The following is a 27,315-nucleotide window of genomic DNA, read 5'->3' on the forward strand; positions in this document are numbered from 1 at the left end:
GTTGTCATAGGAACTTCAAAACAGGCTCATTCGATTGGAAATTCAAAGGGATAGTACGCTTTTTAATAGACGAAAGTGATTGGAGGGCAACTAGCCCCCCTCCACGCCCATCATTCCCCCAAACACATCCAATCAAAATTTTTAGATAGCCATTTCGTTGAGCGTAGTTGATCTTCAGATAGAAAATATATTTTTGAGGAGGTCACTCCCCCACAACCCTCAGGGCAAGAGTTTTAAGTTATGTCCTGAGGGCATATAAGGTTTTATAGAAGGCGTTGTCTTAGAAACTTTAAAACAGACTCATTCGATTGGAAATTCAAAGCGATAATACCGTTTTTAATAGTCGAAAGTGATTGGAGGGCAACTAGCCCCCTCCCCCACGCCCATCATTCCCCCGAACACATTCAATCTAAATTTTGAGATGGCCATTTTGTTCAGCGTAGTTGATTTCCAGATAGAAAATTTGTTTTTGAGGAGGACACTCCCCCACAACCCTTAGGGCAAGGGTTTTGAGTTATGCACTGGGGGCATATAAGGTTTTTATAGAAGGTGTTGTTGTAGAAACTTTAGTAAAAGCTCATTCGGCTGGAAATTCAAAAGGCTATTCCCCTTTTTAATAGTCAGAAGTGATTGGAGGGAAACTAGCCCCCCCTCCACACACCCCCTGTTTCCCCAAACACTTCTAATAAAAATTTTGAGATAACTATTTTGTTGAGGGTAGTTGATTTCCAGATAGAAAACATGTTTTTAAGGAAGACACTCACCCACAACCCCCAGGGCAAGGATTATAAGTTATGCCCTGGGGGTATATAAGGTTTTTTTTGAAATCTTTGTCGTAGAAACTTGAAAAAGGCGCTCATTCGATTTGAAATTCAAAGGACTAGTACCCTTTTTAATAGTCTAAAGTGATTTGAGGGTAACTAACCCCCTCTCTCGCCTACATTTTCCCAAAACACATCCAATCAATATTATGAGACAAACATTTTATTCAACCCAGTTGATATTGGGGGAATTTAGGTATTTAGAGATGAAAGCGTCTCCCCCCACAGTGTTAATGATCAAAGTTTTAAGTTATGCCCGTGGGGCCTATAGTATTAACTGAAAGCGCTGTCATAGTAGCTTGAAAAGGGCTCATTCAAATGGAAATCGAAAGGGTTAGTGACTTTTATAACAGTTGAAAGTGATTGGATAGCGACTAACGCCCCTCTCACTCCCACAGTTTTGCCAAACACATCCAACCAAAATTTTGAGATATCCATTTTGTTCAACGTAGTTGAAAGTTCTGGAAATTAGGTCTTTTAGGATGATAACCCCCTCAGAGCCCTCAGTGCAAGGGTTGTAAGTTATGCCCTAAGGGCATATAAGGTTTATATAGAAAGTTGTTGTATATGATTTATAGAATAGATTTTAGTCTTCCTCAAATCCAATTTTTATATGTTTAAAAACTAAATTTTTACTTAAGATTAAATCAAAATGCACTGTGATAATGCTAATTCCCAATAAGCAGTATCGCAAGAACGACTGAGGATAGTATGTTCAAACGTTCGGGGCTACTTCTGCTCTTAAAATTTAACCAAATCCAAATAGCGTAAGTGTATCCAAGCTATCAAAGAAAGTAAACAGATTCTTTTGCGAATGGTATTAAGTTTTCCATTACAGGTCAACTAGAGGAGTTATGAAACTAAATTAGACAGTACTATTTGTGTCCAGATTTTAAAAAGGATGTATGCTGTTAAAAATTGCTGAGAATTTTTCTCCAGCATACAAATAGCAGGCCAAACTAAAAAGTAAAAAACGAAAAGATTAAAAGCGTTGTTTTCTTATTCTCTGAAAAGACTATGTCAATATAAAACAAACAGAAATTAATTAAAAAAAACTGTTTCCAAACAATAAGTTTTCAAAGAAGATCAAGGAACTACGTTAGACAGAAAATGAATATAACTAAACTCAAATAACCAACCGGCCTCAACACTGCCACAAGTCAGCATCGATGTATAAGCAATACCCAAAACCAAATGCAACTGTAATTTATAACCAAGTCAAGCTCATGAAAAGCAAAAATTAACATAAGTTGGCCTTCACAAGGCCAGAACAAAATTTGCACTTTACTTAAAAAATACAAATGAATGTGCATTGTCAGTTTAATATACATATACTGATATTTAGTAATCAAAATGTTAATATGATTTGATTTAATAAAGTAATAAAAGTAAAACCATTTATATTTTTTCAGTAGTGAATACAATAAAATAAACACTTAATTAAACAAAAATATTCCAAATATTTCCATTTATATACTGTGAGGAGGTGTGTGAATCAATATAGACATTCGATTTTGTTTATACGCCAGTGAATGGAAGTGTTTATTTAATATATTTCCATTTATATACTGGGAGGAGGAGTGTTTGAATCAATATATACATTCGATTTTGTTTTTACGCCAGTGAATGGAAGTGTTTATTTAATATATTTCCATTTATATACTGGGAGGAGGCGTGTTTGAATAAATATAGACATTCGATTTTGTTTATACGCCAGTAAATGGAAGTGTTTATTTAATATATTTCCATTTATATACTGTGAGGAGGCGTGTTTGAATCAATATAGACATTCGATTTTGTTTATACGCCAGTGAATGGAAGTGTTTATTTAATATGTGAGTTTTGTTTCCTATTTATTTATATTTTTTCTTTTGTTGTTTTTTTTTGTGTGTTTTTTTTGTTTATTTTGATGTAAGTTAAGGTTTTTAAAAAGAACATTTTTTTCTTCTTTTTTTCCGTTGAGAAAGGCTCCCAGACGTGGGGCCGAAATATTCGGAATATTTTTGTTTAATTAAGTGTTTATTTTATTGTATTCACTGCTTTATAAAAATTAAAACCCGTTTTTCTTGCTTAGTTTTCCCAGGACATACTTTGGCCTGTAGATCCATCCCTAAAATTTTCATTTTCCTAACCTAATCCCTTTCCAAGATAGCCATGAGTAGCTAAAGTAGAATTTTACCAAATTTCATAACTTACAGGCCTCTCTTCATGGACTTTGGGGGGTCATTATATATCTAAAGACATATTATGCCCATTCTTTTGCACAAAGATCTTACATCTAAGATCTCACATCTTTCTGCAAAGATTTCTGTTCTTTGAATTCATCTTTGTCCTAAGATCTTACAGCTCATGATGTTAGCAAAAAGTGTAAAAGACACCATCTTTCTGCCATAGAGAACAATGATGAGAGAACTTTGATGATATGCATATCATTGTTCTCAGACCCCTGATTAGAGCAGAATGATGAAAGACGTTTGCAAAACAACACCATAAGATATAAGATCTTAGTGCTAAGATTTCACTTTTAATTGTTCTTTGTCAAAAGATGTAAGATCTTAGCACATAGATGAGTAAAAGAACATCCCTAATCATTTGATATTTCAACTATACTGAACAAAATGGCTAGGCTATCTCAAAATTTTTATCAGATAACTTTGGGGAAGAAAGGGGTATGGGATGGGACCAGTTGCCCTCCAATCTATTTGGTCACTTATAAAGGGTACTACAACTTGTAATTACTGTTCAAATGCACCTTCTCCTGACTGTGTAGAATCACTATTTTGATACAATCTCCCCTGGAAAAAAGAAATGAATCTGATCTTTCTTCTGGCAGAAATAGCAAAATTCCACGTTTTTGTATATAAGAGCTTCAAACTTCTACAGTAGGGTTCTCTGGTATGCTGAATCTGATATTGCAATTTTAATTAAGATTCTTTGAATTTTAGGGTTTTTTTCCCCCTCTATTTTTAAAATCAGACAAATTTCTGATGCTCATAACTTTTGATGAGTAACACTAAACTTGATGAATTTTATATTTTTGGAATCAGCATAATAAGCTGATTATCTTGATGTATCTTTTGATATTAAAATTCAGTTTTTTGAGTTTTGGTTGTTGTTGAGCTGACTTGCTCCTTACTTACAGTTTTTTAGCTCAAACTGTTTGAAATGTCAACAGATTCAGACAGTTTAACTTACATATACTGATATTTATTCCTTAAAGTTTTAATCATTTTATATATATTAAAGTAAAGAAGTGAAAACATTAAAAACATATTTTGCTTTCAGGAAAGTGCAAATTGTGTTCTGATCTTGAGAATGCATGGGAGTTATCAGCCCTACTCGTGTAAATTTTATTAGTTTTTCTGTTTGTTTTGAGTTTCATTTATTTATTGATAGTGATTTGTGGTAGTTTTATGATTGGAATAGTATTTGACTATTTCTGCTCATTTTGTCTTAAATGGAGCTCTTTTCTTTTTTTTGAAAAAAATGTTTTTAGGGAAAAGGTAATTTCTGTTTGTTTTTTATTGGAATAGTCTTTTCATGGAAAAATATTAGATCTTTTCGTTTTTTTTTTCTATAAGAATCCATAGTTTGGCTTGCTATTTGTAGACTTTTTCAACAAGTTTTAGTCCTGACACAAATAGTATCGTTTAACTTAAGTTTATACCTCCTCAAATTGACCTGAAAAATAAATCTTAATACCATTCCCAAAAGATTCTGTGTAGGCTCTTTGACAACCTGGACACACCTCTTTTTAATACACTATTTTTATTTATTTAAAATGTTAGAACAGAAGTAGCCGTGAAAGTTTCAACCTAATACCCCTCACTTGATCTCATTATATTGCTGATGTAACCTATTTGCAACCATAAACACAATGCATTTTGATTTAGTTTTAAAGAACATTGATTTTTAAAGCATAATGGGCCAATTACATAATTTTGGGGGTTTGATATTCCCAATATCCCTAAAGACATAGTTCCTTGACCTAAATGTGTTTGGAACATGAACAGGCTTGAGAAAAAGGCTCTTGGCCCTCCAATCTCTTTTTACTCTTAAAAATTGCACTGGAACTTTTAAATTTTAATTTTAATTTGGTAGCTGCTCTCCAATCACTTCGACTTTTAAAAAGGGCACTAGAATTTCTCATTACCAATTCAATAAGCGGCCTCTGAAGCTTATACAGCCCTCATTTCTATGAAAACCTTATATGCCCCCAGGGTATAACCTACAGCCCTTTCCCCAAGGGCTGGGGGTGGTTGTCATCTTCAAACATACAATTACTGAACCTTTTAACTATGCTGAACAAATTGGCCATCTCAAAATTTTTAGTGGATGTCTGTGGGGAAATGATGGGCGTGAGGGGGTGGGGGTAGCTGCTCTCCAATCACTTTGACTCTTAAAACAGGCACTAGAACTTCTGATTACCAATCCAATAAGCCCCCTCTGAAGCTTATACAACTACCATTTCTATAAAAAACCTTATACACCCCCAGGGCATAACTTACAACCCTTGCCCTGAGGGCTTTAAGGGGGGGGGGGTTGTGATCTTCAAAAATATAGTTTCCAGACCTTTTAACTCTGCTGAACAAAATGGTTATGTCGAAATTTTAATTAGATGTGCTTGGGGAAATGATTGATGTGAGGGGAGTAGATGCTCTCTGATTACTTTGACTCATGATAAGGGCACTGGAACTTCTGATTACCAATCCAATAAGCCCCCTCCGAGGCTAATACAATTACCCTTTCTATAAAAACCTTATATGCCTCCAGGGTATAACCTACAACCCTTGCCCTGAGGGCTGGGGGGTTGTTATCCTCAAAGACATAATATCCGGACCTTTGAACTACGCTGAACAAAATGGCTATCTCAAAATTTTGATTGGATGTATTTAGGGGAATGATGGGCATGGGGGGGGGGGAAGGTAGCTGCCCTCTAATCACTTTCACTCTTAAAAAAGGCACTGAAACTTCTGATTACCAATCTAATAAGCCTCCTCGGAAGCTTATTTGACCACCCTTTTTTTTATAAAAACCTTATATGCCCCCACGGTGTAACTTACATCCCTTGCCCTGAGGATTGTGGGGATGGGTTTGTCATCATCAAAGACATAACTTCCAGACCTTTCACTACGCTGAACAAGATGGCTCTCTCGAAATTTTGACTGGTTGTGTTTGCGAAAATGATGGGCGTGGGAGGGGGGTTGGTTGCCTTCCAATCACTTTTGACTATTAAAAAGGGCACTAGCCCCTTCAATTTCCAATTAAATGAGCCCTTTTTGAGGTTTCTACGACAATTCCTTCTATACAAAATGTTTTGGTCTAAAAAAAAAAAAAAAAAAAAAATTACATTATGCCCACAAAACTCTACTACCACTTTTATATTCTACTTCTTTGTTCAAAAATGTTGCACCTGTTTTCTTTTTATTTTCATTTGCTAAATTCTGTAAATGGTAAGGCAATGTGGTATAACAAAAATGTTTCTGGCGATAAACTTTTACCATTAAGATTAATCAAAATAATAGGTCTCATTCTTGAATTTGCTTCAAATATATTTTTTCTCTCTTTATGTTTTTTTAGCATGTTTTTAAATTTTCGGTTACTATGGGTTATTTTTGTTCTTTTCGTTGGTATTACTGCAACCATGATGATGTCATTATTGTTGTAACTTACCGTATGTGTACCGTATTTGTGTGTTATATCATCTTGTACAATACAGTTTTAACACCTTGTAAAAGATGCAGCTTGTTCTTGGATACAAAGATGTAGTTTTTCTAAAGAATCATTTTTTTTATGATTTGCTACTTACAAGAAGCACGTAGGTACAGCAATGTCCTTCAAATTGAGCCATTAAACATTTTCAATAATATTTCAGCATAACACCAGTGCCATAAAGACATCAATGCTTCATCAGAAAAAAAAATATTTTCTTTGGTGCTTAATATGTAGAACTGTAAGTCTCTCAAGAGATTCTCGGCTATGAAGCTTCCAAAGCTACACTTTTTATTTTGAACCCAACCATTTTTGGGGGGCCTCAAGCTCAGGCTGTTCTTGAAACTTACATAAATTTGTTTTCAACTTTTATCATTAATATTGATTGAAACAATAGATACCATTATGAACCAAATTCTAGTGACAAATTTTATCACTTAGTATTTTTTTTTTTACGCGGTTTTAAATTACAGCTACTGCAGGCTAGTGTTTGAACTTTGCTAAGTGTATTTTATTAAATTGAATGTGCTCTTAGGGTTTGGCCATATTAGTAGGCAAATTTATGAAATAGTAAGCAAAGCTTAAAATTGAGAGTGTCTTGTTACATCTGCTTAAATACGTGTAAAACACCAACCCCTCCACATTGGGAACTTAGAAGACCTATTGAAATGTGTGCCTATTAAAAAATCAGTGAACATTTCTTAAACTTAGTTCGAATGAAGTAACCCCAAAATTTATTTGCAGTTCAGTGAGTCAAGTTTAAATGTCAATGAACTAGATTCTTTCATAATAAGAGTCACTTTTGAGTATGTCCCATGTCTTGTATTTTATGTTGCCATAGGGGAGGTTGGGGTTGAACTGGACAAAATTTGCCAATCACAAATATTTCATTTGTTTATGAATGGAAACCCGAAATTTGATGTTCTCTATATACCTCTTAGGATAAGGAACGCTTGAGTTTTTCAGATTTTCTTTCTTCAAAATTTCTCAAAATCCACAATTATAGTTTTGGTTAGTGTCCAAACCAACCCCACCTAGTGGGGTTGGTTTAGACACGCTGGGGATTGAACCAGACAAGCTAAAAAAAAATTGCCAAAAATCTACTGGGGGTCCTGTACAAGCGGTAAATTCGTCTGTAAAGTAGTTTTTTTTTTTTTTTTTTTTTTTTTTTTTTTTTTTTTTTTTTTTTACTTCGAATGGAGTTGTACAAAATTATAACCTTGCTTTATTAAGACAGATTGTGTTGTGAAAAATCAAATTCTTAGCAAAAGCTCTGAGGCACTCTGCTGATTCATCTACAGGAAAAAAGGTTTTGCCAAACTTTGGAGGATGATGTATGAAACAAAGAAAAGACAGGATATAAAAAATGAAAAATAAAATTAAATAGGTAAAAAAAACAAGGATTTCGTCAGCCAGTAGCAAAATATGAATACAAAAAACAAGCAAATATTTTGACAAGGACCTTCGCCAAGTCTTCCTCAGTGCTAATAAAAAAAAAAAAAAAAAAAATCTAACTTTTAAAGTGAACTCTACAGGAAGAGAAAAGATAATGAATAAAAAAGCAGCCAGAAATAAATGAAACACAATAGACCAATAAGTGAATTGTCATAAAAAGGAATAAGCAATAAGTAAATAAGATATAATCATTTATTATATCCTTTCTTTTCTTCGTTTCATGTGTCATGTATAGCCAATGTTGTCTTAGAATGTATTTACTTTGGAGAATATTGGAAAAATTCCCATTTGCAACATCTTCTGCCTCAGGGAAGACAAATCTTTTGCTTATCTTGTGCATGAAACTGATCGTAGCTTCACCGTCTGTAATCTCCTGCACTAAGCCAACATAGCATTGGGATGACTTCTTAGGCTGGGACTTGACAAGGATGTAATCTCCTACTGACAAGGAAGATAGACTGAACGACATGTCATCATTACTGTATTCTTCACCAAGATTTAATGATTCATCAGATGAATAGGTGTATCCTTAGGTTGTTTTTTCTCTCCCTTTCCATGCTTTTTGCCTCAATTTTTTCCTTTTCTGGAGTGTCAGTGAGTATCCTGGTCCTGCCTGTTTCGCAGCGTTTACTAGAGCTTGCGTGAACATTTCCCATAAGCAGGAAAGGTCTAATCATTTCTGGGGTTATTCCTGCAAACTGACCTTGCAGGCTGGTGGTTGATGGCCTGGGAGAATGACTGGGGTCAGTTGATTGTCCAGTAATAGAAATATTATCATTGGCATGAGACCGGCAAAATTTGTCAAGTTCCAAGGCTGCTGCATATGACTGATTTGAACTGATCTTCACTAAGTTAGTACGTCACTTTGGACAGGAACAAATCACCAACACTAAAAGTGGTCAAGTAGACTTTTTTCACAGTCAGTCTCATTACTTACTGAATATGGAAACTAATTCATGAATTGAGATTTAAGATTAAAATCATTTAAAATTTAAGATTCTTGGCAGTGGCGAATCCAGAGGGATGGGGCGAGGGGGCGTGCGCCCCCTAACGTTGTCTAAAGTATTGTAATTTACTTAATTAACGCAAGTTTGCGTTTATTAAACCTGCTCATAACGCAAGTTTATCGGATCAACCTATTTCACCCCCCCCTAAAAAAAAATCCTGGATTCACCCTTGATTCTTGGTCGTAAGCAAAGAAATAAAACAATCATCTACTCTCGCCCATATAGGGTAGTACCGGACATCATCCGGTTCAGCTCGAAAAGAATGTCCGGATTAACCCCCTTTTCACAATCCAACTGAGAAATACATCTGGACAAAGATCATTAAAGAAAAGGTAGATAGTGCAAATTTTTACAATTGTAGAATAATAAAAGAATTTAGAGAAACAAGCTAAATTATTTCTGGTATTATACTTACAGCTTAGCACAACAATGTGCAAGGTGCCAGAAAAAAATTGACCTACCTAAAACAGTTTTTGCAGTTTAACTTTTGAGAGGATCAATCAACCAAACTAGGAATTAGTCCTTTGAGACATGAAGGTAAGATGGCACTTTTACAAATTATTGTAGAAATTTTTCACCAAATGGTGTCTGAGTAATCGAGGGTGTCCGATTCAACGCACGTCCAGTTCAACCCCGACCTCCCCTACTCTAAGGACTGCCCATCTTTTGGATTTGATAGTAAGAATTAACTAATTAAGTTACAAAATCACTGTTTTCACTTATTTTTTGTTCTTATTCATCTATGGATCATATTAAATGTATCTTTTTGGATATAAAATATTGAATTTTGATGTTTTTTTAGAATTTGGAAATATCAGATCAACAGTTCTAATAACTTTGCCAAAGAATGTCCACTTGAGTGTTTCACTTGATGAGAATAATATGAATACAGCAAACCTTTCAAACCAAGCCACTGTGAAGCAAGGTAAACTAGCAGCTATATTTGTCTAGGGAAGCATAATACGTAAATTTTTCGTTTGTTCTTGTTGCTTTGGGTTCAAAATGTAGGGAATATTATAGAAATAATTAAAAAAATTTTTTGCTTGCAGAATAAATTCAATATTTTTCCTAAAACCTATAAGACATCATCAATTAAAAGTAATTATCCCTGGGTTTAGATCCCACAAATCATAGTGTTGAAATCTAATGGATTGATCATTATTGTTTTATTCCATTACTTATGAGAAACCCTATCTTTCTCTGGAAATTTGTTTTCATGGTTTAGTATTATGGTTAATTGATTGATAAATTTTATACCCTTTCAAAAAACAATGCAAGAACAGAAAGTGAGTAAATAAATGGAAAAAGAAAAGACTATGCATTATGAAAAATAGTAAAAATTAACTAGATACTATATGCTTACCGACATGTATTTGAAGACAACAACAATGGCAATGCTGCTAGTCTGAACCCACTTTCAAAGTTTTGCCCAACATGAAGTAAAAGCTGTGATGGAGTCAGTTATGCTCCAACGATGTGACGCTGACGAATTCTTTTTCCACGGTTGTCAGTTGAGAAAAAATGCCTGCTTACAAAAATTTGAATACAGCTTTCTTCTGTCTCTTGCAGAAAAACAAAAACAAATCAATATTCCAGGTGGTGACAAACCTAATAGAAAAATTGTATTATGACTAGAGCACTGTACGACTGGGCTTGAATCTGTTGGTTATATTCCTTTTTTTTTAAAATAGCAGAATCCAATATATTTTTCTTACTTTTTCCTCAAAATGACATCTGTAAGGCATACAAAGAATGGCCCAATAGTCTTTTGTAAGTTTCGGGGCTATGTCGTGTAGCTTCCTTATAATTCACATCTTTTGTGTTTTTATGTTTTTGAATGTTTATGAATGGAAACCCGAAATTTGATGTTCTCTATTTACCTCTTAGGATAAGGAACGCTTGAGTTTTTTCAGATTTTCTTTCTTCAAAATTTCTCAAAATCCCCAATTATAGTTTTGGTTAGAGTGTCCAAACAAACCCCACCTAGTGGGGTTGGTTTAGACACGCTGGGGATTGAACCAGACAAGCTAAAAAAAAATTGCCAAAAATCTACTGGTGGTCCTGTAAAAGCGGTAAATTCGTCTGTAAAGTATTTTTTTTTTTTTACTTCGAATGGAGTTTTACAAAATTATAACCTTGCTTCATTAAGACAGATTGTGTTGTGAAAAAACAAGTTCTTAGCAAAAACTCTGAGGCACTCTGCTGATTCATCTACAGGAAAAAAACACACAAACAAAGTAAAAGTTGCACACAGTTTTGTGTGCAAAAACACACAACAAGTAATAATATAAATGAATAAATAGATCTTAAAGCGAGTAATGCTTGGATTGAACATGAAAATCAAGCTTAAAACGAAAAAAAAATAGTTTGCTATTAAAGTGTAAATGAAACTTAAAACGAACAGAATTCAAATAAACAATCAATGCGAACAACCATACAATATATATTAATGTAAATGAGTAAATAAATCTTAAAACAAGTTAAACTTAAATTGAATATGCAAATCAAGTTTGAATCGAATAAAAATAACTACAAACAAGAGTTTGTAGTTATCGCCTCTTTGCAGAAGCCTAAAACCTACTGCGTCATTGGCGCTTTACTGAAAACGAATTATATTACAAATGTTTTCTTTTGTACTTAATATTGAAAATAAATATTAAAATTACAGTAAAATTTTGAACTGATGAGCTTTCAGCAATTAATATAATTATACATAAAATATTCAGTTTAATTTATAAGTTCTTTCCAAGATTGGTCAAGACAAATTTAGTTTCACTACAAACAAAATTTGGATACTGTCCCCTTCTTTAACTGTAAAAACCTAGAGCCTTCTGCGTCATTGGCGCTTCACTGAAAACGAATTACTCGTATATTACAAATTTATTCTTTTCCAGTTCTTACAGCATTGAAAATGAAAATAAAATTACAGTGAAAAAGAAAAATCTTGAACTGATGGATCTTTCAACGATTAATATCATTATTTATCTAATATTCAATTTGGTTTTGTTTATACTTTCCAAGACTGTTCAAGGCTCATATATACTTTTCAATAAGGCGCCAATGACGCAGTAGGATTTAGGCTTCTGCAGTGAGGTAATACCCAAAGTCTTGTTTCTAGTTATTTTTATTCGATTCAAACTTGATTTGCATATTCAATTTAAGTTTCACTTGTTTAAAGATTTATTTATTAATTTATATTAATATATATTATATGTTTTTTCGCATTGATTGTTTATTTAATTTCTGTTCGTTTTCAGTTTCATTTACACTTTAATAGCAAACTATTGTTTTTTTCGTTTAATCGTGATTTTCATATTCAATCTAAGTATTACTCGCTTTAAGATCTATTTATTCATTTATATTATTACTTGTTGTATGTTTTTTGCTATGATTGTTTATTTAATTTCTGTTCGTTTTGGGTTTCATTTATTCTTTAATAGTAATTTCTGGTCGTTTTGAGTTTGAATTTTAACGGGTATTTGTATCTCCTGAGCTTAAGTTTAAAATGGCCTTTACTTTTCTTTGAAAAACTTATTTTTTGGAAAGTTTTTTTTAATTAATTTAAATGAAAAACCGAAAAGTCACTCGGGTCGTAATCATTATTCAAATCCTGAAGGATCTTATAACGGGCTTTCAAATATTCCTCACCAATACCATTACTATCAAATTCACGATGGTGCACCCCACCCCCAATATCTTCAATCCTGAGTGAATCATTCTCCAGCCCCTTCAACTTATTCCACTCTAAATTAACCATTATCAAAAATCATTTTGTGACAGATATGAGAAGGAAAAGGTTCTGTTAACTTACACTTATCATTTTCATCATTCGCCGAGTTGGTATCATCGCTTCCACGCTTCAAACCTAAACAAAAAAAGAAACATAAATATCTTCATAAATTCCTAAATACACTACTACTGTTCCTAGGCCTAGTATCATTGAAAGCCAAGACCAATTCATAAGAACTCGAAACAATCGGTACGCTCCACGCCGCACACTAATTATACACTATTATTGCTTTTTTATCATTATATTTTTTTCCATCCACAACATCCTTTTCAAGAAAAAAAAAATGAAAAACACGAGACGACATTACTTCATATAAAAAAACAAAAAAACAGAATAATAACTCAAAATAACCCAAAACTCATATTAAACTAAAATAATTAAGATAAAGCTTAGCATTGCATAGACACAATACTAGGATTTATCGGCACTGACAATTCAGAAATTACGTCATTCACGGAGAAAGAAATACGCAGGCTATTTGGCCGATCAAAACAAAGGAGAGGTGGAACCGATTTTTTTACCAATGCTTGAATACCACAATCAGCGAGCTTTGACCTTTTTTCAAGCAGCCGTTTTCTAACATCTTTAAGTTTTTTACTCTGTTTCAGAGTCGTTATTTTTTCTTCTTTAGACCGAACAGTAACTTAAAAATATCTATGCTCTTTTTTCACTTGTGTATCAGCAAATTCTGGGGTCTCGTTTACATCTTGTCCTTCTTCACAAATAGTTTCGAAAATCGCTTTAGCTTCCTCTTTATCATCGCAAGGTACATTCCAAACCACTATATTTTTCTCATTCATTCTATACTCGCAATGCATTGGCCGATTCTTCAACTGATTATTTTCTTCACGGAGAAACGTTGACTCAGATGTAACAACACTAATCTCTGATTTTACATTTATTATTTCATTTTCAGTAGCCGCCTCATGGGTCTGGATTGCCGAAAACTGTTACGATTGGCCAGATAGAGCTTTCTCTTGCGATTTGACTCGGGTTTCCAGAGATTTGAACTAGTCCGTGAAACCGTCAAGCTTTTTTTCCATTGTCTTTCACTATAGTTAGAATTTCAGAAAAGCTCCGAGCCAGCGTCGAAATTGACAAAGTCTCTCCATCCTTAGGTGAAGATGACGAATAATCATTTTGATCCTTTTCAAATGAAACTTCTTTACGGTTTCTTTTATTTCGTCCCATGAATAGGCAGTAAGAAAAAATGGATAGATAAATAAGTCTTACCTCAGCCGGCAACGATTTTTTATCCACGATGTTGCTAGCATGCAGTGCTTTTAGCCGTTTGGCACAGCAAACACCTTTTCCAACGACGGTAGTCAATAGGTTCTGCTTGTAATGACCAAAATCCTTTGTCCCAGATTACACAGACTTCGTCGTCTTCAATTTCGTAATCCTCAATTACTCCATGCAATTCTTCAGTCCAAATCAATAATCACACAACAAAAAATTCTCTTTCATCAATTCAAAACTTAATCACAAAAGCTATTTCACTTTTCAGCTATAACTACCGCACGGTACAGAGCGCCTAAGGTGTTACTCGTTCGGAGAATGAGTCATGACTGTTACTGCTTATATGCTAAAAAAAATTATTTTCCTTGCTGGAAACTTGAAGGTGCATTGGTGCACCTCTTATTTCAATCCGCAACCATTTTGTAGGAATGGTATATCCACTGACGTACGCGTAAAACCCCGGCCCGTGCATAATGGGAGCTTAAATTTTAAAACCTATTGAAATGTTTGCCTATTCAAAAATTGGTGAACATATCTTGGTATAAATTTAAACGAAATAACCCCGAAATTTATTTACAATTCAGCGAATAAAATTTAAAATGTCAATGAACTAGATAAAAGGCAGTTGTTTTGAATATGTCCCATGCTTCGAATTTTAAGTCAACATACTCTAAGGATGGCTTGTCTTTCTCCTTTGATGGTAAAAATTAACTAATAGAGTTGTGAAATCAGTATTTTTTTTTTTTTCTTCATCTATGGGACATATTAAAAGTACTTTTTTAGATATAAAATATTGGATTTGAGTAAATTTTTTTTTCAGAATTTGGAAATATCAAATTATCAGCAGTAAATACTTGGCCAAAGAAAATCCAATTTAATGTTTTACTTGATGAGAAAACTATGAATACACCTAACTTCTCAGACAGATCCAGTGTGAAGCAAAGTAAATTAGTAGCTATATATGTCTATCGAAGCAATAATAAGCAAAGTTTTCCGTTTGTTCTTTCTTTAATAATAAGCAAAGTTTTCCATTTGTTCTTTCTACCTTAAGTTCAAAAAGTAAGGAAATATTTCACAAATAATTAATCATATATTTCCCTCGCAGAATAAGCTCATGCTATTCATAAAGGCGATACAGAGAACACCATCCATTGAAAGTAAACACCCCTGGTTGTTGCCCCCATATACGTATAATCATATTGCAAACTAGCGGAATCATTATTTTTCCATCCATTATTTATCGACCAAAAGCCTTACCTTTCTCCTGACATTTTTCCATTTTTAGGTTTAAGCATTATGATTAATTGATTGTTAATTTTGATACCGTTTTGAAAAACATTACAAAAATAAAAACTGAGTAAATAAATGGAAAAAGAAAAGACTACGTATTACAAAAATTAACGAGAAAAAAAATAGATACTTTATACTTAGATACATGTACTTAAAGACAAAAACAATGGAAATGCCGCTAGTCTGGACCAACTTTCAGAGTTCTGCCTAACATGAAGTAAAAGCTGCAATAGAATCAATTATGCTGCAACGATGTGACGCTGGTGAATTCTTTTTCCATCGTTGTAAGTTAACAAAACATTTTGCCTGCTTATAAAAATCTGAATGCAGCTTTCTTCTGTCATTTGCAGTAGAAAATTTTCAAGATGGTGACAAAGCCAAAAATAAAATATGGTTAAACTAAAGCATTATACAGCCGAGTTTGAATCTGTTGGTAATATTTTTTTTAGATAGCAGAGTCCCAGATATTGTCATTCCTTCTTCTTCAAAATGACATCTGCAGAGCACACATAGAAACCATACCATGATTGACGCAATAGTGTTTTATAAGTATCGGTGTTATGTCGAGTATTTTTTTAAATATCCGAGTCCCAGATGTTTTTCCTTCCTTTTTCTTCAAAATTGCATCTGCAGAGCATACATAGAAACCATACTTGATCAACAGTGTTTTATAAGTATTGGGGTTATGTCGAGTAGCTTCTATATGAATTGCTCTTTTTGCATTTTTTATTCTACTGTTTATTGGGGATAGAAGTCAGAGTGTTTTGTGTACTTGATTCGGAACGTAAATTTATTTTAACTGTGTTTCAGAAGTTGAAGACGAAATCCTAACTGATTATGAACAGCTTTGTTAAGTTTCAGATCCTCTTTTGTCGCCTACACAGGGAAACAGTCTTTCAGTTGATAATCCCAGATCGTCTACAAAGCTAGAACATGATCCCAACCTATTGAAAGTTGAGTCAGCTAATATCAATGACGAACGTATGTTTTCAAATATCCAGCTTTTGATTCTACAAAGTGTCTCTTAATTTATTTTAAAACCTCTCTGTAGATTCAAGACTCCCCAAAATTTTTACCCCTACTACTAAAAATTCACTGCAGCACCAAGCTACCTGGGCTCAACACAGCATTCCTCTTTGATCCTAGTCTATTCAAAAATTCCCTCTTTATGCCTCTCCAAGATGTCATAACTTCCTTTAAATACTGTATTCGGTGAAGACCTCTTTCGTTTTGCCCTAAATAGTTGGCCGAAAAGGCAATCAATTTTTTTGTTTTGCTTTTTCAGATCGTATTTAGAATTTGTTGTCAGGGAGTGTGGGGGAGGTCCATTGTCGTTTTCAAGTTGCATAAACGGTATCATATTGGTACTTAATTGAACTATGGTACAGTAATCGTGTTCTCCAAGGGTAACTTTGTCTCCCACCCCTCTATATTGATGTAGGCTGGAGACTTTATCATTGAGAACAGGTATAGTTATACTCAAATTTATTTATATAAAAATAATTTGTATTTGATTTTGTTCGCTAAGGATTTTTTTAGGATGATTTTCGAGACTCATTAAAAATTTTAATTGTTTTTATTTTATTTTTATAAAATTTTCTTTCTCCAGAACGTTGATTTCATAGATAACCCTTAACCATAAATGTTTCTGCTAAAAATGCTTCATAGTAGCCTTAACTTCAGCTAATTTATAGGAATTTAGCCACAAGGTTTTAGCGAACAGTAGAACTACTGGAAATTTCAGCAATTCCATATTTAAATATACAATTTTGTGAAACTCAGTGAAATATATTGACTTTTCCAAAAAAACATTTTTTCTATAAAATGGCCCATGCAGAAATAAAAAGGAGATGTTATATAAACCCGGTTTCACCAGAAATGATTGTCTTGAAAACTAAATATAGTAAGTGCCCTTTTTGTTTAGAAGAAGTGAAAGATGGTTTAGATCTGGAGTTCTTCAAGTATAATGAAAATAAGAGATTTTTCCGTTAGTTTTTGGGCTAAGTGGAAGATATGAAATTAAGTTTTAGAGTGATGAAGAAAAGAAGAAGAGGCGGAAATTTAATGTAAATTTAGAGTTAGAAATGGAAAACGAAAAACTGTGTGTTAAATAATTGGAAATATGAGTTTCTATGTGTGGAGTAGAAGAAAAAGAAAAGAAAACGGCGTTTTGGAAGGTTTTAGGAGTTTTGTCGAGAAGAAAAATGAATTATTGAAAGTGAATGAAAAGTGGAGATTATTTTTCTGATTTTAATTTTTACATTAAATGTTAATATTGTGTATAAAAAAGGGAGTGAGAAAGTGAGTTGAGGTTAGAGAATTTGAGTGTAGAGATATTTTTGGATAAATATGTGCATGAGTGAGAAACAGCGTTACGATTAAGATAATTAGAAATAAACATTAATGTTTTAATTTTGTTAAATAGCAGCCAAAAGAAAGATAAGGTTAAAAAAGAAGAATTAAATTAAAAAAAAAATTGTTTTGGTTATTTTAGTCTAGCTAATTTTTTAAATATTTGTGTTTTTTTCTGCATAAATAAGCTGTAATAACTCTGTAAAATTGTCCTTTTTTTTAACTGCACATGGGAACTTCTTGTGGTAGGAGGACGTCCACGGCAGAGTATTTTGTTTTTAATGGTTAAGAAACTTATACACGAGACCCCCGATAATCTGGCCCGTGTCTAATCCGGTACCCCATGTCATTCAACATATTTTATTATTTATTTTTTGACAGTCTTTGCTAATTTAGGTAATGCGATTCAACAGTACCACTTGTACACGCCACTGCTGTTGTGCTTGACGCCTAAGTATTGATTTTTGTTTCTAATTGCCTAGTTTGAATTTCACTACGTGGGATAGTTGGACGACATGGGATAACGGCACAGCATAGCCTAAAAGTGTGGCCTACTTCAAAACTGTGGCCTACTTTTCAAGTGGGTATAAAAAATCATCCAATAGAAAAAAAACCTTAAAAGAACTTAATGTGAAAGATTTAATTTTTCTTCCCGCGTCCTTAATGAAACTAGTGCTGAAAACACACACCATAATTCTGTCTCTGCTTATGATCTTCTCTTTTCCTTGACTCTAATTTAACTGTCTGTTGGGGTTCCACCCCTGTTTCTTTTCCTTTCAGATGAATGACCTGTTTTCGTTCTAATTACATTTGCTTAGATTTGCCTATGGTATAATTTGCAATGACAATTTAAATAAGTGATAGTTGTTTTGCAATAAGTATAACCCCAGTCGGGGTAACATATTTTTGTGCGATTATTGTGACCCTTTGGAAGAATACAAGTAAGGTATTTTCTACAAACTGTACTAGTTTCCGTAATCTAGGCAGGGTAAGAATAGAGCTACGAGGTACCGTCATTATTTATTGACAGGGGGGTTTGTTACCTCCAAGGAGTAGAGATTTTTTAGTCGTAACCCAAGGCGGGTACAGTTGGCTTTAGAAAGTGGCCATTTGACCACTCGATCGCGTTATCATACCCTGGGACAGGGTATACTGTAAATAGTGCAGTACCAAACCCGATATTTGCAGAACCGATGTGGTAGACACGGGCATCACATTATATTTTGGGGCCGGGGCTTTCCTCTCCAATAAGTGGTGACACCCGTATATTACCACGCCAGTGGCGTTGTGGCCTACCGGTATAACACTGGTGGCTAAATACCACGAACACTGTCGTTTTGACATAAAAGTTTTTTTTTTTTTTTTACTCTCCTCATTTTAGAAATAAATTAAGAATCTACTCTAATCTTTTATCAAGAGCTTATATTGTCTGAACCAATCGCCGTGTATATTGTACTAACAGCTCACTGCAGCACCAATGTGCCTGAGGCCATCACAGGTAAGCATGCTCCTCGCTCATCTCAATCTATTCAAAGTTTCCCTCTTTACACCCTCCCAAGAAGTTCCCTTCTCCCTTAAATCGTCAGTTATGATCCCCTTCTACTTAATTCGGGTACATACTTTTGTTCTACTTCATCTGCAGAACGTTTGCTGGCCATCTCAACTTTTTTTCATAATAATTCGAATAAGTTGGAAGGAACCAAATTTTTATTCAGCTGACTTTTTATTCAACTGATGGCTGGATGACAAGGACGATCTTTGGCAATTATTCTTCACCTGCAGAATGTTCGAAAACGTCAAAGAAGCCTAAAAAATTACAAATTTTTTGAATAAAGGGAACCAAACAAAAATAAGAAAATAGCAAAAAAGAATAGATATATTTTCTGTAGTAATACTGCAACGAACATTCACGTAAATAAGGACATTTGCTGGTTTTTAAAGCTTTCCTAGCAGTTATGCAAGAGCAATTTTTGGGACTGCCCTTTCCTGAACTTTAAAAATCAAATTCTACTCTGTTTAATCGAAAAAAAAATCAAATTCTAGTGATGTAAGTTTTATTGAAAGTGAAGGTCTCAAGCACAAAGTGGGAGGAGATTTCTGGGAACGGACCAACCCTAAAACCGAACTTTTCTGACCAATCCACTGTGAAGGGAGGTAAATTAGTAGCTCCATATGTCTATAAAAGCAATAATAAGCAAAGTTTTCCGTTTGTTCTTTCTACTTTAAGTTCAAAAAGTAGGGAAATATTTTACAAATTATAAAATATATATTTCCTTTGCAGAATATGTTCCTGCTATTCATAAAGGCGATAGAGAGAACACCGTCCATTGAAAGTAAACACCCTTGGTTGTTGCCCCCATACATGATCATATTGCAAACGAGCGGATTCATCATTTATTTATTATCGAGAATAAACCCTACCTTTCTCCTGAATTTTTTCTATTTTTATGTTTAAGCATTATGATTAATTGATTGTTAATTTTGATACCCTTTTGAAAGACAGTAAAAAAAATAAAAAGTAAGTAAATAAATGGAAGAAGAAAAGACTACGTATTACAAAGAATAAAGAGAAAAAAAAATACTTTTTCTAAATACTTTATGCTTATCCACATGTACTTAAACACAGAAACAGTAGCAACGCTGCTATTCGGCACCAACTTTTAGAGTTCTGCCGAAAATGAAGTAAAAGCTGCAATGGAGTCAGTAGTGTTGCAACGATGTGACGATGGGGAATTATTTTTCCACAGTTGTGAGTTAGGGAAACATTTTGCCTGCTTGTAAAAATCTGAGTGCAGCTTTCTTCTGTCATTTGCAGAAAAATAAATGTTACAGATGGTGACAAAGCAATAAAAAATTGTGGTATAACTAAAGCTAAAGATTCTAAACCTAAAACTAAACTAGAACTAAAACTAAAGATACATTTCTAGATTTTGAAAATACACTTTGCCCCCCCCCCTCCCCTCTTCTACATTTTCCAGAAATGCCACCACTGAGGATGGATGGTGTTGCTGTTTCATAGGCAGCACATAGTAAAGAACGATGTTGGCACAATATATTATTTTTATTTTTTTTAGATATACACTTTGTATCGAAGGAGTTGTCGTAGAAACTTCAAAAAGGGCTCATTCAATTGAAAATTGAAAGGGCTTTGAACAGCCAGGTTTGAATCTGTTGGTAGTATTTTTTTAGATATCCGAGTCCCAGATGTTTTTCCTTCCTTTTTCTTCAAAATTGCATTTGCAGAGGATACATAGAAACCATACTTGACCAATAGTGTTTTATAAGTGGCGGGGTTATGTCGAGTAGCTTCTATATAAATTGCTCCTTTTAAGTTTTTTTCTACTGTTTATTGGGGATGGAATCCAGAGCGTTTTGTATACTTGATTTGGAACGTAAATTTATTTTTGACTCTGTTTCAGAAATTGAAGACGAAATCCCAGCTGATTATGAACAGCTTTGTGAAGTTGCAGATCCTCTTTTGTCACATACACAAGGAAACAGTCTTTCCGCTAATAATCTCAGATCGTGTACAAAGCTAGAACATGATCCCAACCTTTTGAAAGTTCATTCAGCTATAATCAATGACGAAGGTATGTTTTCAAATATTCAGCTCCTACAAAGTATTCTGCAAAGTATCTGTTAATTTATTTCGAAACCTCCCTATAGATTCAAAACTCCTAGAAATTTTTACTCCTACTACTAAAAACCCACTGCAGTACCAAGCGGCCTGTGCCCAACACAGCTTGAACATTCTTCTTTGATCCGAATCTATTCAAACTTCCATCTTTATGCCTTTCCAAGAAGTCCTAATTTTCTTAAAATACTATATTCGTTGCAGAATTCTTTTTTGTTTTGTCCTTGATAGTTGGCAAAAATGAACGAAGAATTCGTTTGTATTTTTTTTGTTCAGAAACGTATCCCATTATTGGATTCAGAATTTGTCTTCAGGGAGGGTGGGGGCGGTCCACTATCGTTTTCAAATTGCATAAACGGTATCATGTTGGTACTAAGTTTAACTACGGTATAGTAATCGTTTTCTCCAAGGGTAACTTTGTCTCCCACCCCTTTTTATTGATTTCAGCTGGAGACTGTTTCATTGAGAACAGGTATAGTTGTATTCAAATTTTTATATATATTTTTATAAATTGTATAAATTTATATTTTAATTTAGTTATATAAATTTTAATTTATTTTTATAAATTTATATTATATAAATTATATAAATTTTTATATATATAGTTTTTATATATAGGACAAATTTGTATTTGATTTTGAACGCTGAGTTTGTTTTTTTTGGGGGGGGGGGACATTTTCCCGACAGTAAAATTCTAATTGATCTTTGTCTTTTTATAAAGCTCTCTTTCTCTAGAATATTGATCGCCTAGATAACCTTTAATCATAAACACTTCACCTAAAAATGTTTCATAGTAGCCTTAGCTAAAATACTTCAGTTAATGTGCAGGAGTTCGAATAATTTCTTAGGCCACACTGGTTAATCATGACAAAACGAAAAGTTGTAAAGAAGAGAGAAATGGGGACAATAACAGCCAGTGAAAAACAGAATAAAAAATATACGAATATTTCGGTCGAGACCTCCGCTCAACCCTACTCAGTGCAGAATAATAGAAATATACAGATAAAAAACCAAAAGGACAACATAAAAAGCAAACCTCAAAACAAACATTGTAACTAAAATAGGACCCTTTCCAAGCAACGATGAAAGGGTAACATTTTTTATTCTGGTTTTCACTGACTGTTATTCTCGTCATTTCTCTCTTCTTTGCGATTTTGTCGCTTTGATAGGAGATTAGCCATAAGATTTTTGTGAACTAATTACAAATGGAAAGCATCACAAATTCTTCATTCAAATATACCATTTTGGAAAACCCAGTGAAATGTGTAGACTTTTTCAAAAAAAAAATCTTTGTATAAAATGGCCCAGAAAAAAAAGACCAGAATATTTTGCACCAGAACATTTTGGCTTGTTCAAAGTCTCTGTCTTACTTATGTGAAATTTTCACCCTTATAGTTTATCTTTAGTAGTATTAGTAGGAACAGTAGTAATTGCATAGTCCTCTTTAGTTAGTTCAACATCCCACTCAACATGCCTTGAAAGTTTCAGTTTAATACCCTTAGCTGTTTCTATGATTATGCCAGTACTTCATTTGCCAATCTGCATAAACATAGCGTTTTTATTGAGTTCAAGATTCTCTGAATGTTTCACCTGTATAGAATTAGACTCAGTGGTAGTAGTAGTAGTAGTACTAGCATACACACAGTGCTTTTTATTTAGTTCGATATCTTGTTCAATCCCTGAAAATTTCATCGTAATATTTTTACCCTTAGAAGTGTTAGTAGTGGTTGTAGTAGCAGTAGTAGTAGTAATGGTAAAAGCACTTGTAGTCGTAGTAGTAGTATACACATAGTGGCTTTTTGTTTGTTCAACATTCGCTGAAAGTTTCAACTTATAGCCCTTAGGTGTTCCTGGGTTGTCGCTGATGCGGGTTTTTCACAACCTGCATGCACGTAGTGTGTAGTATGTACATAGTATTTGTATTATTATGCACTTAATGCCCTTTAGAAAGTTCGACCCCTCCCTTTCAGAATGCTCTGAAAGTTTCACCTTAATTCCCTTACTCTCAATCATGTCTTAATTCCCTTAGTATTAAATCCCTAACAGAATCAGAAGAAGTAGTAGCAGTTTATAAATAGTGTCTTTTCGTTAGCTGAGAATCCTCCTCAACGTACCCAGGAATGTTCAAACTAATACCCAAAGCTACTCCTGAGATTCTGCTGATATGCTCTTTCTACAACCTGTATGCATATAGTGCGTTTTGATTTAGTCCACCGTCAACCTCAACATTTCTTGAATATTTCACCTTAATTTTCTTAGCTGTATTATGTGTAGTTTTAGTAGCCGTACCAGTAATTATAATAATAGTGGTAGCATGCACATAGGATCTGTTCTTTAGTTCCATATCCCCCTCAACATGCTCTGAAATTTAAATTTAGTACTTTATATCGTTTCTGATATATTGCTGATACACCCTTTCTAACAACATGCATGTTTGTTTTGATTTACTTCAACATCCCCAGCAACATCTGCTTAAAGTTTCACCTTAATACCCTTAGGCTTAGTGCTAGTTTTTGTGCAGTAGTAGCAGCCTTAATAGTTTCACCTTAATACCCTTAGGCTTAGTGCTAGTTTTTGTGCAGTAGTAGCAGCCTTAATAGTTTCACCTTAATACCCTTAGGCTTAGTGCTAGTTTTTGTGCAGTAGTAGCAGCCTTAATAGTTTCACCTTAATACCCTTAGGCTTAGTGCTAGTTTTTGTGCAGTAGTAGCAGCACGTAGTGTCTTTTGATTAGCTCAGCATCCTCCCCAGCATAACTCTGAAAATTTCAAAATAATATCCTAAGCCAGTGGCTCCAAAACTATGGGTCGTGACCCATAATTGGGGTGCAAGCGAATATTGAGGGGGTCGTGGTCGCGAGCATTAATATTGGTAGTGTTCAGATTCTATAGTAGCGAGTGAAAAAAATTACAAGTGTTAGCAATATGAATGAAATGCTGTTAAAATAAGAAAAAATACACAAATAATTTCTTTATTACTTACATAATTACACCTGCAAGTTTTTTTCGTTTTGTTTTTACAGTTATTTCAATAGGAAGCATGTGTTTGGTTTCCGATTTTTCTTCTTTACAGTTTCAGCACCAACTTCAATTTTAGTTATTTTTAGCCGCAGTGAGCTTGATGAATGAAAGATCTTAAACCGAACTGACCAGCCATGACAAAGAACAAACAGAGAAACCTCAATGAAGAACAAACAAACAGGACTACGGCCAGTAGAAAGAAAAGATAAAAACCAAAACGACGCGTGTATTTTGCCTGTATGAAAACAAGGCGTCTTCAACGCTGATGAAACAAAGGTAAAAATTAAAAAACCTAAAAACAAATAAAAACCAAAACCAAGGAATAAAAGCAACCCAATAATAACATCTACAATTGTCGCAACTGATCCACATAGGTCACAGAAGCTAATAGAATTGCTTCGATGAAAACACTAAAGCAACCAAGGCCGGATCCTGGGGGGGGTCAAGGGGTTTGACCCCACCCCAAAAAAAGGTTTCTCTGACTCGTAAAAACGTAACAGAAATAGATATAATTTTTTTATGTGTTTTTTGAGGTCTTTTGTGTAACCCCTCCCCCCCCCCTCTAAAAAAATTCTTGCGTTGAACACCCCCCGAAAAAAAACCTGGATATGGCCCTGAAATAACTGACTATAAATAACTCTATCAGCTTCTATGACCTCTGTGGATCAGTTGCGACAATTGAATATATTATTTTTAGTTGTTTTTAATCCTTGGTTTTAGTTTTTATTTCTTTTTAGATTATTTCTGTGCGTTGAAGACGCCTCATTTTCATACAGTGAAACATCTGCGTCATTGTGGTTTTTATCTTTTCTTTCTGTTGGATTTCTCTCTTTGTTTGTTCTTAGTGAGATTGATATATCTTGTTTATTTCTGTACTTCGTTTTAATGTAAACCATAGCTGGACCTCATATCCGGCCTCACAGAGATATGACCTAGTAAGGAGGAGGAGGACTCTCATAGCTTCATCAAACAGGGAAGGATAGTCACCAGTAACTGAGAACCAGAATTTCGATAACTGTTTACGATTAGAGCTATTTTTCAGTGACCTATCTTCTGATAAATCAATGACTTGTTCAGTTGATTTTGCTGACATTCTGGTTGTTAAGTCTTCATGATATGGGTTACAAATCTAACTCAACGAATCGAACTTTATCACTTCTTCTCCAAAATAGTCGTCAAACTTATCAGAGGCAACTCTAAAGCGTTGCCTATAGTAAAGGCTACACGGTTCCAATGTTTTATTATTTATTTATTTTTTCCAGAGGCACTTTATATGGAAGGGGTTGTCGTATAAACTTCAAAGGGGGCTCATTCGATTGGAAATCGAGTGTTCTAGTGTCCTATTTAAGAGTCAAAAGTGATCGGAGGACAACCAGCCCTCCCCCCAACGTCCCTTTTTTCCCAAATACATCCGAAAAAAATTTTGAGGTAGCCATTTTGTTCAAAATAGTTCAAAGATCATATAACAAAACTCTGGGGTCGACACAACCTCCCAGGGCCTGGGGGCAGGCGTTGTAAGTTATGCCCTGGGGGCAAATATGGTTCTTATAAAAGGGATGCTTGTATTAACTTCAGAAAGGGCTCATTTGATTGGAAGTTAAAAGTTATAGTTCACTTTTTCAGAGTCAAAAGATATTGAGGGGTAACTAGACCCCCTCACTCACGCCCTTTTTTCCCCAAATGCATCAGATAAAAATTGTGAGATACCTATTTTGTTAAAAATAGTTCAAAGGTCAGATAACAAAACTCCTATCTCGACACAACCACACAGGGCCCGGGGGCATGCGTTTAAAGTTATACCCTGGGGGCATATAAGGTTCTTATGGAAGGGGTGCTTGTAAAAACTGTAGGGAGGGCTCATTTGATTGGAAATTGAAAGTTCTAGTTCGCTTTTTAACAGTTAAAAATGATTGGAGGGCAGCTAGACCACCCTCCCCCCTTTTTTTCCGCCACGCCTTTTTCCCCCCAAATATTTGTGATAAAATTTTTGAGGTAGCCATTTTGTCCAAAATAGTTCAAAGATCATTTAACAAAAACTCCAGGGTTGACAACCCTCCAGGGTCCGGGGGAAGGCGTTGTAAGTTATGCCCCGGGGGCAACTATGGTTCTTATAGAAGGGATGCTCGTATAAACTTCAGAGAAGGCTCATTTGATTGGAAATTAAAAGCTCTAGTTCACTTTTTAAGAGTCAAAAGAGATCGGAGGGCAATTAGTCCTCTCCCCATGCCCATTTTTCCCCAAATGCATCAAATAAAAATTTTTAGATGACCATTTTGTTAAAAATAGCTCAAAGGTCAGATAACAAAACTCCGATGCTGACACAACCCCCTAGGGCCCAGGGGCAGGCGTTGTAAGTTATGCCCTGGAGGCATATAAGGTTCTTATGGAAGGGATGTTTGCATATACTTCAGAAGGGGCTGATATGTCTGAAAATTTAAAGTTCTAGTTCAATTTTTAAGAGTCAAAAGTGATCAAAGGGCAGCTAACCCCCCTGCCCTTTTTTGCCAAATGCATCCTATAAAAACTTTGAGATAGGCATTTTGTTAAAAATAGTTAAAGTCAGATAACAAAAACAATGGTGTCAACACAGCCCCCAGGGCCCGGGGGCAGGCGTTGTAAGTTATGCCCTGAGGGCATATATGATTCTTATGGAAGGGATGCTTGTATAAACTTCAGAGGGCTCATTTTATTGGAAATTGAAAGTTAAAGTTCACTTTTTAAGAGTCAAAAGTGATCGGAGGGTAGCTAGCCCCCTCCCCCACACGCCCTTTTCCCCCCATATGCATCAGGTACAAATTTTGAGATAAACACTTTGTTAAAAATAGTTCAAGGGTCAGATAAAAAAAAATTGTGTCGACATAACCCCCCAGGGCACGGGGGCAGGCGTTGTAAGTTATGACCCAGGGGTATATATGGTTCTTTTGGGAGGGATGCTCGTATAGACTTCAGAATGGGCTCATTATTTGTAAAGTGAAAGTTGTAGTTCACTTTTTAA

At 34.5% G+C, this 27,315-nt stretch overlaps 1 protein-coding gene across 1 annotated transcript in view; it reads left to right on the forward strand.

The window, feature by feature from the left end:
• LOC148941182 (uncharacterized) overlaps positions 1–27,315 on the forward strand; it is a 48,310-nt gene that overhangs the window by 10,516 nt on the left and 10,479 nt on the right. The window contains exons 2-3 of the mRNA XM_089104681.1: positions 9,798–9,920; positions 21,086–21,256. Coding sequence (XP_088960807.1) covers positions 9,878–9,920; positions 21,086–21,256 — 214 coding nt within the window. The 5' untranslated portion in view covers positions 9,798–9,877. The remainder of the gene's footprint in view (positions 1–9,797; positions 9,921–21,085; positions 21,257–27,315) is intronic.

This window comes from Artemia sp. Qi Xiang Cuo, chromosome 18, assembly GCF_049724085.1.
Source record: "Artemia sp. Qi Xiang Cuo chromosome 18, ASM4972408v1, whole genome shotgun sequence".
Classification (NCBI taxonomy): Eukaryota; Metazoa; Arthropoda; class Branchiopoda; order Anostraca; family Artemiidae; genus Artemia; species Artemia sp. Qi Xiang Cuo.